Below are 10,462 nucleotides of genomic sequence, written 5' to 3'. Positions count from 1 at the left end.
AGCCTGTATGCACCTATGTCCCTCTCAAAAAATGACGAACTCTTTGAGACATTAATACAGTACAACACATGCAAGGGGAGCATCAATCTATGGCTTGGTGCATCAGATAAGAAAGAGGAGGGTATCTGGAAGAGGTTCAGTGACGAGCAAGTCATGACACAGATGAAATTCAAACCGGGACAACCAGACAATATAACAACAGAAAATTGCCTAGCAATGGCAGGTGGAGTTAATGAATGGGCAGATTATCAGTGTAATGATGCAAACTTAGCATGTGCCCCCTGTGAGGAAAATTTAAGCCCACTCTACATCAGGGGCATCTGTGTTGGTATGAAGACTGAAACTATGGTTGAAATTATTGGCTATGACAAAAATGGAAAGCCATACTTTCATGGGTACTACGGTCGCCTTATCTATAAAACTAGCCCTTGGCAATGGTCTTTGTTTAATACTGTGACTGACAAACAGGAGGCGTACTTGAATATGTCGTCAAGTAGCTTATACCCAATTGGTAAACACTCTTGGACGCTAACAGACAGCCTCTGCGACAATCTCATTGGAAGTACGAGGGATTTAAGCATATCAGCATGCCAGGAAGACCAATACATGTGTAATAATGGCGAATGCATAGAACTCAAAGCTCGGTGTGACGCCAAGGATGACTGCACTGATGAAACAGATGAGGATGACTGTGCAATTCTCAGGATACCTGAGGATTACCGCAGCTTTAAACCCCAAAGAATATAGCGAATGTCTCTCTTCCTCTACAGCCACTGCTGATGGTTGAGTTTCTTAGATTCCTTAGCATTGAGGATGTTAAAGAAAGTATTCATATTGAATTCATGATTCACCTCAGTTGGCCTGATTCACGAATTAAGTACATGAATCTTCGTGACGATACACTTGCAAATCAACTAGACAGAGGAGAAATACAAGAAATATGGCGTCCCAGTATAAATTTCCCTAATATTAAGGATGGAGCACTGAAACTTCTTGGTGAAAATGTTTATATTTTGAAGGTTAAAAGTTCTTTACCTGCTGACTTTAATACAGTAAATATGGGTAAGTTATAAGAGAAGAATTTAACAAAGTTGTGAAAAGCTTAACTAACAAGATCATCCTTACACATTCTTTCATTTCACTGAAAATCTCATCATTTTTAACATTGAAAAATTAACGTATTTCTCAAAATTAGACTTCTACGGAACAACTATTCACCACATTTCTATAACAGAAAGACATAGACATTTACATACAAGTAGTGGTTTTCTCTATTAAATAAAAATCATCCCACAAAACAAAATGAAATATAATACGAATACAACATAGGTATGCCAAAACAGAATACACAAGCATTAGTATCAAATTATACATAGTCTGTATTGGCATGAGCAAAAAAAAAACACATTTACAAATGCACTGTGTACAATGAATCAATCTTTGTTTTTCAGTGTTGCACTATATTAATTTCACTGCTAAATTCTTTGGCCACTAGTAATTCAAAACGTACAGAAATTTCAAATAAGCATTTTGACTGATTTCTGACATTATCATCAGTTACACAAAGCCTCAATAAATTTTTATGCTGGAACATAATTATTCATATAGCCACGATCTCTTCATATATGTATAGCAGTTTCAAAATTGTTTACAGAAATATATTATGAACATAAGCAATATTCAAACTTTTTAAACTCAAGCTTGCAGCCTGCAATTCTTCTAAAGTTTACTTTAAAAGAATAAACATTACAAACCCCAAAAAGTAACCAGATTCCTTTCACGTGATTTGGCAGACGAAGTCTACGGTGGCGACGCAGCCATGATTGTACAGCAGCAACATTACAGTGGCAGTTTTGTGTGCACTTTCAACGTTTTCTACTACCCTTTCGATAAGCAGCAGTGCAGCATCCTCGTTCAATTCTCATCAGTCAGCAAAGAGCTGGTTGCCTTCACAACAGAAGGATCAGCCACAACGTATGAACAAAGCAGTGAGCTCCCCATATACCTTGTCGGCGACTTCTTCACCGAAGTTCCAGGCAATAAGACCCGACTGAGCATGATTGAGGTAAGAAGAGGAGGAGAGAGACTTTTACAAACATATAACTAAAGCACCTTTGGAAAATAACTAGAATTGTGAAAATAACATATTACTTAATGAGAAACAACAGACTTTTTGAGGGGAGGATATAAGGTACACAATTAAAAATTAAGAGTTTAGCGTTTCTAATGCACAACTGCGGCCCTGAAATCCGGATTTCAAATGTCAGAGGCTTATTTCGGAGTATTTTTCAGAAACTTCATACTCCATGTAATGTTAACAACTGAGTGAATTATCAGCCCTAAAAAGTTTCAGTCCCATCTAAACTGCTTTTGCTTAAAAAAAAATTTTTTAATCAGTATAAATTTATTTTCCATTGTACGTTAATGATTTCGCTGTCATTTTAAAGCTTAATAGATTTTCTTTAAAATAGGGGAAACAAAAATTTTTCAGATCACAAGATGAAATTAAGTTTTAAACAAAATTCTACATGTTTCCGTAAAAAAAGATACCTCCCAAAATTTAAGTAATAGACACATAAGTTTTCTTAAACAATACATTTTAAGATAACTGATTTCACACGATAAAGGGCTTACAGCGTGGTAAAGCGAAAGACAACATTTTTATAAGTTTCAAAGGATGTTTAAGAGTTCACAAAAAGACACGGATCCTGGATACATTTCAAAGCTGGAAGCTCAATTTATCGGAATACGTTCAACAATGGTGAACAAATATTGAGTTCCAAACGAGCAGTTGAAGCTAGATAATAACAAGAATTTCTTTGGTTTTCCAGAAAAAAATTGCATACGTAATTTAATAGCGATATATCAATTTCATCACCATCATATAAACCTATTATATACTGCCATTTGAAATATGTGTACCATAGTTTATTGCTATGTATGCAGAGTAAAACGTAAGGAAAAAGGTACACAAATTTTGAAGGTTCTAGATCAGGAAGTTTGATATTTCTTTTGGTCGGTTTGCGCACAATAAGTTTTCATAATACGATGCCGATTTTTGCGTTACTCTAAAACAGAATAATTATTGTACCTTGCAACAGGTTGTCAAGAAAAGGAAAAAAAAAGACACTGCAAATGAAGAGTTGAAGTTAGCCAATACCAAAAGCTATGGTTTGCCAAAAAATACATGTGATAAAAATAAAAATATATACATTTTTGCATCATGATAAATTGTCTTTTCAATTATGCTTAGTTTATATTTATGCCAGTTACTGATCTGATCGGAGAGTTTGACTTTACTGACTGAAAAGCGCTTGGCTATCGTTGCAAATGCTTTAATAGACTAGGCTACCTGGATTACTCACAGGTCTGTACTCTTGATTAACATTTAACGTTCGCAAAACACACAAAGTCAGTAGATATAACTACCGACACTAGATTGCTTGACCGAATTCAGTAGACCTGCGTTATAGCTATGGTTTTCGATGCCAAAAGAAAAAAAAATAATAAATAAATTTTGAGTCCCACACAGTTCTTCATTGTGGCGTCAACAAGTCATGGTTGCCTGACTACTACTTACCTCATTCATCGCTTAGGAAAACAGAGTTATAGAAGATTTTCAAGGAAACATCCCGAATTCATGTTCCCCGTGTATCGATTTTGGGTTTCATTGGTGAGACGCGGTTTGCATCACTGAGCCAAAAGTACTATCGTGTAATATATATATATATATATATATATATATATATATATATATATATATATATATATATATATATATATATATATATATATATATATATATATATATATATGTGTGTATATATAATTATAAATATAATTATAAATATAAATAACATACATACAGTATATACACAGTATATCAAACAAGATCATACATACCCAAAAACACATGAATCAGATTAGTGAATGGTGTAGTCTGTGGGGTATGAGGCTGAACACCAAATGAAACATTATTGATTAGTTGATCTCGTACTGATTTTCCACCCCATCCTCCCCTCCCTGGGACTCTGCTAAATGAGTCTGAAGCTTTAACCATACTGGTGTATCCTTTAACTAACATTTACTGTTGAGAAACATTTAATGAAAGTGTCAGCAAATGCCGCACGGTAGTTTGGTAATGTACATAAGCCCTCATATTTTTATAACAGCGATAAAATCAATGCAACCTATTTTAATTTTAGGCCATTTATTAGACTACTGTTCTTTTAGACGTAGTGGTAGGTTTCTGTATTTTAACATTAGCAGATATGACTTGGACTATCGACGGATGGTTTCCTGTTTGTTAACTTTTCAGAAGTTGTATCTTCACAGAGATCTTTCACATTCACCATTGATCCCTAATCCACTTTTCCTGCCGAGAGCAACTAGATTCACTGAGCAGCAACACCAATATGCTGTAAATGTGTCTTGCTGTTGAGCTTCTAAGTTCCAGAAGTCCTTTAATCCTCACGCTTTCGATATTTTAACTGCGCATCATCCAGTCTCCCTGTGGATGTTGCGCAATTAACATATCGAAAGTTCAAGCTAAGATGCAATGCACTAGTATACCCTAAAGCAATTCTCCTTGTATTTCATAATTCACTTATATTTTTTATCTTTTTATTCAATAATTTGTCAATTTACTTTTTCTTTTTTTAATATGTGACCTTTCTGTATTTCCTATTACCCTCTGTTTCCTCTTTCAAATGAACACAATATTCTTTGGAAGCTTGAATTTCAAGTCACTGGCCCCTATATGGGCTTGTTTCATATGAAAAGGGTTCATCTTCTGAAGAGCAACAATAACAATAATAATACATACATACAAACATACATACATGCACACACAAACACAGACCATTTGCCGTATATTACCTCCTCATTAACACACCATTTCATCCTCAGGTGGGCTTCAAACTAACAAGACGATACACGCTAATTGTCCTGTCAATTTACCTGCCCTCTCTCATGTTGCTCGCCATCGGTTATTCTACGTTATACGTCCAAGTCAGCCTTCTCGAAGTAAGTTCGTAGCTCTAAATGCTATTTCTATCATTTCACTGTAATCCTTCGAATTCCTACGTAACCTCCATGATTCCAGTGCTTTAATATACAACCTCCCCCCAACTAATGAATTGAACTGAATGGAATTGAATATAGTATTTAGACAAGCACTGGGACTAATGATGTCATTCAGCGCTGAAACGGAAATTGACAGTAAAAGTTTAAAAGGTGTAACAGGAGGAAAACCTCGCAGCTGCACTATGAATTAATTGTTAGGAGAGGGTGGAAAGTAAGATGGAAGAAAGAGATTATGAAAGGAGGTACAGTAAAAGGAACGAAAGGGGTTGCAGCTGGGGGCCGAAGGCATGCCGCAAAGAACTTTAAGTAATGCCTACAGTGCACCGCATGAGGTGCACTGATGGCACTACTCCCCTACGCCCCCCCCACCCCCGCCCTTAATGTATTAAACTGGCAACCCATCCTCTTTTATTCCCCTTATCAATCTTTTTACATAGTACTCTCCTTTCGTCGAGGAGTCGATGCAACTGTCCCTGCCGTAATCAAGTCCCAGTATGAGAGGGACTAGAAATTAGCTATACAGATCCTAGTATAGTCCAATGACGAGTTAAAGGCTCTCATCACACTGATTTACACTCATTACCGGATTAGCTAACACTGATAATGGCAAAAGTTTTCATACCCTGAGGCGGCGTAAATGAGCAACAGGGCTATTGTAGAGCATGACTAACGCCGAAGGGCATAATTTGCAATGTGGAAAATTTCTTTTCTTTTAAGCAAAAATGACCTAAACAAGGTGGAATTGCGCAAGTTTGCCTCTGTTTTATATATCTGCCAACTTGAACTAAAAACCGCTGGAGACTAATTTCTTTACGTGGTCTATTTTTTCCTGCCATACTTTCAAGAACCACCAAGAAAGAATTAACTTGAGGGTTACTCAGGACGTAATGGTCTAATTTACATTTTACAATGAATATTTCTTAAAACCCCATCTAAAATTAAATGAAAATTAATTTTATAATACCTAACAAACGCTCATAGGAAAATATTAATTTAACATCATGCTGAGTAGCTCAAATTATTTCCTGTTTTCCCATTCCAGAAATCTGATTCTGCACTTCATCTAATTTTTATAACCAAATTATAACTATAACATTTTCTTGAACATTAGAACATAAGAAAATAAGTCTCTTTTTAATTTTTTTTTTTTTGCAAATACTATCGAAATTATTAGTTCTAAGAAAAAACTAAATCAGCCAAAATAAACAAACCTTGAATCAGTAAATATCATCTAAAAATGAAATAAAAACATGAAATTCCTTTTCTACTAAGATTTTTTATAGGAATAAAACAAAATACAGATTCTGATGGAGTACGATTTTTTGACAGTAAAACACAGGGGTTAATACTATCAGCAATAACGCGTGGTAAAAAACATAATTTGCAATAAAGACAATGAGAGAGTGCGACAACAATTTCTTATTACAATTTTCTCAAGGTCCGCCTCGTTGTGGCACTGACAACATTACTGGTGTTGTACACATTCTTCAACCAAACGTCATCGTCCTTGCCTCAGACAGCCTACGTGAAGCTGATCGACATCTGGTTCTTCTTCTGCACCATCTTCCTCTTCGTCATCATCATCCTTCACGTCTTCGTGGAGAGATTCGACGACAATGATGTTACGCCTATTGTCAGCGCGGATGGACATGCAGAGTTTCTTAAGCCTACTGCGGAGCGATTCACAAATCTTAAGAAGCTAATCTCCTCAGGCGACAGATTCTTGAAGACTTTTAGGACCTTTGTAGGGCCTGTGGTACTCTCTATTTTCTTCCTGGCATACCTCTTGGCTATCCTGGCTTAAGCTTCCCAGGTTATGATAAGCTATTGCTTCACGTCTTCTAAAAGTAACGTTCACAAGCAAAATCCAGTGGAATGAGTATTTTTTTTCACTAGAGCTATAAAAATTTAACGTCTTCAGTTTCAGGTTATTTTGCTACCATTGATACCGGTGTTTGTATAATTTTTGGGGCAATTTACTATTTTACTTTTGTCATAGACAGTGCAGCTTACTGAGGGGTCCAATAATAAAACCTTCCACTGATTCATTTTAAATGGCTGACCGTATTGTGTATGTTATCGACCCTATGTTCACATAATTAACCTGATGTTTATGTTATTGTCCTTGTTTTTCAGCACACTGATTCTAATAACATTCAAGAAAATACTCATCCCTATCACTAATCCATTATCTACCGATATTTTACTGTTTTCATTTCCACTTTTTCTGATTATGTAACTAAAAATTATAACACTCACTTCTGGAAAACTTCATTTTCATATGATCCACATGCGAGTATGCATGTATGTATATTTGTATGTATGTATGTTTATACAGGCCTGTTGCCCTGTCGAGACTTCTGTAATTACCTATACGATGTAAATACACCTGTATGAGATATTACGATAGCGGAGTGGCATGAGACTTATACGACTCAACACGAACAGTTAATCATGACACCTTACGGTAGGGTACGATGTATAATGAGTTGCCAAGACAGTGACAAGATGTATCTCAGAGTCGTATGGTGTCATGATTAACTGTTCGTGTCGAGTCGTATAAGTCTCATGCCACTCCGCTATCGTCATACGGGTGTATTTACATCGTATAGTTAATTACAGAAGTCTGGGCGTGACGTCAGTTTCGCTCTCGACAGGGCAACAGGCCTTGGCTCACTAAAATTCATAAGCCTTACAATAACGGTCAGAATCAGCAGAGAATTATGAAAGTGGGCCTTAAGCTTTAGCCTTTCAGTTTCATGAAGTCTTTTAGAATAAGACTTCTAGTCCAATGCTAATTTATTTTATTTGACTGCAACTACCACAGTCATCTAACTACAGTCTAGTTCTTTCTATCCGTCCACTCACCAACGTTGGTTTTAGGTAGACGTGGCATACTGTGACAGAGATGCAAACTATTTCTTCAATAATACATCTGAATGCTTATGTATACAAAACCTCTCACACCTTCCTATATAGGTCCTAAACATACAAATTTATATCGTTAATATAACAAGCACCAAGCCCGTACACAGTGTTTTTTGTGGGGGGTCGTTTTTCCCAAAACTGGACCTTTTCTTCTATATATGTCATTGCATACATAGGTAGGCTATATACAAGATGAAATACTTGAAAATGTTATTTTAGTTATATTAAGAAGAAAAACTGGGCATGCGGTCTATGCCCTGCTACCCGATGAGATGTTATTCAAAGTACTGACTTTGTTTATAATGTTGAAAGTTTGCACTGAAATTTAAAAAATATTTTTTAAGTTTTATTGATTGATTCATTTAATATGTTAACAATAACAAATAACATGCATATTACTTTATTTGTTGTTATGTTATACACTTTGATTTAACAAAAGACAATAATTAATAAATATTCTAAAGAGTATGTATGTGATGCAATAAAAAAATAAACAAAATTTAGAAATAAAAAGGAGAAACTGCAATTACTATGTACAGTTATATATGAAAATTTTCAAACAAATGAAAATATAAAATGTATGCATACTTCAAATATTTGTACAAATAATAAACTACAAACACAAGTAATATGTAGCAATCACTCTTGTATTTCCTACTATTAAAGAATTATGTTAATGTTTAATAACAAAATTTATAAAGTAGACTTGCCAAAAAACAAAACATTGTTATTTAGTACTTTATAAGTACAGTTCAATGAAAAGGATAGTCACAAAAAATATGGACGTCCAGAAAAATTTTTTTTTTGAGGGGGGGGTGTCGTTCGGCAACCGCCCCCCCACCCCGCCCCTCGGTATAGGCCAGAGCACACGAAAGACGAGCTTCTATCAAGTAGTCTACGTAAATAAACCACAAACGAACGATTGACTTTCAATAATCATGTTTCATCTCACTGTAGCTATACGAGTGCGAATAAAAGGCATTTTAATAATTTATTTCGTGGAAAATTACGTGAGTAGGATGATATTCGAAATTGCATGAAATATTGTTGTCTATGAATCCGTCTGGGGAAGTTGAAAGGAGCAACCACCTCAACATTGGCTGGAGGGCGGGAAATTTCAGTGTATGCATGGCAATGGTTCTGCGTTTTCTTTTCAGAATACTTTGCATAGCAATATGATTTTTCTTTAGCATTCAAAATCATTACAATAGCTCAGAGATTGGGCAATTTCAGGAGTATTTTACCAAATAAATTACGAGCAAAAAGTTTGAAATCTCATCGAGTTCCTGTCATCCATTGAGTGTTGATGACATATATACGGATTAAAAGGCTAGCCTAGATTAATTTTTTTTAATATAAGGAACTGAAATGATACTCAGACAGAATGAATAAATAAAGGTTTACTAAGAATGTAAAATTCACTGATATGAAATCAATGAAAGTGTACTTAAAAGGAGGTCAGTAAAATCTAAGATCTGACGAATAGGCCTATCGTTCGCTAGTCAATGCTTAATGTTCTAGAGGTCAACATCAATAAATCTTATTTTTCTAGTTTACGGATGTGGATATAATTATCATAATAAAGTTATTTTCATATTCACGCAATGAAATTGTAAAAAGAATAAAGTTACCATAAATCTGGATCTGAACAGCAACAGGTCTGCGTGTAACCTAGGCTATACATAATTATTGAAAGCCCACCGTTCGTTTGTGTTTGATCTGAGTAGACCATTTCATACAGGGTCGTCTTTCGTGTGCTTGTATTGGTATATTATCGATACAGATCAATCGGCATTTTATGATCTGTATAAGAAGGTATGAAGGTTCTTTGTATATATGAAAATTCAAATAAGTTACTGAACAAATAGTTTAATATTTATCACAATATTTATTTTTTCCAGTTTCCTCAAAAGGCTTGTTTGCTCACTGGATAATGCACATACAAAGTTATTCATGATGGGTATTCCAACAAAAACTTATCAATAACCACTAAAGGTTTTCCATAAGAAAGAAGTCAAACTGTTCCATTATTGTGAGGATACACCACAAAAAAAAAATTTAGGGCACTGACCACGCCTCATTTAGCCACAATAATGCCTTAACTGCATCTGAGTTAACAAGAGAAACCCAGTTACTTTCAGAATGATCCTCAAACCCATAGCATTCTCAAAAACCATAAATTATATTTCCTTGTTTTCGAGATTATCACTGAACCTTTGACAAACTTAAATACAGCTCAATCAATGCGACATAATATGTATATGTCTCAAATAAAAATGGCTCATCTGGTTCAGATAAGTAAAATACCAATACTTTGGCTATTCCCTAGTAACCGATCTACTGGATTAACACAAAAAATAAAAGAATACCGAGTTCTGAAGGCTTGCCCATGATTTAAGAATAGTCAAATAAAATAGAAATGATGTCAAAATATGGATTTGTAACTGCG

General features: G+C 35.1%; 1 protein-coding gene across 1 annotated transcript; it reads left to right on the top strand.

The window, feature by feature from the left end:
• The first annotated feature begins 2,056 nt into the window (after positions 1 to 2,056).
• On the top strand, positions 2,057 to 6,889 carry LOC136828100 (glycine receptor subunit alpha-2-like). Its single transcript, XM_067085873.1, has 3 exons — positions 2,057 to 2,065; positions 4,909 to 5,025; positions 6,524 to 6,889. Exons 1-3 carry the CDS (start codon positions 2,057 to 2,059, stop codon positions 6,887 to 6,889), a joined length of 492 nt encoding a protein of 163 aa, XP_066941974.1.
• Positions 6,890 to 10,462: the final 3,573 nt, after the last annotated feature.

The sequence above is a fragment of the Macrobrachium rosenbergii genome, chromosome 3, assembly GCF_040412425.1.
Source record: "Macrobrachium rosenbergii isolate ZJJX-2024 chromosome 3, ASM4041242v1, whole genome shotgun sequence".
Taxonomy (NCBI): Eukaryota; Metazoa; Arthropoda; class Malacostraca; order Decapoda; family Palaemonidae; genus Macrobrachium; species Macrobrachium rosenbergii.
Note: the sequence above shows the minus strand (reverse complement) of the source record. Positions and strands in the feature narration are given on the sequence as shown.

Excerpts from the sequence above, each read along its gene's own strand:
- LOC136828100 (XM_067085873.1), top strand. Across the intron at positions 5,026-6,523 it reads TCCAAGTCAGCCTTCTCGAA|GTCCGCCTCGTTGTGGCACT; the intron begins GTAAGTTCGTAG and ends AATTTTCTCAAG.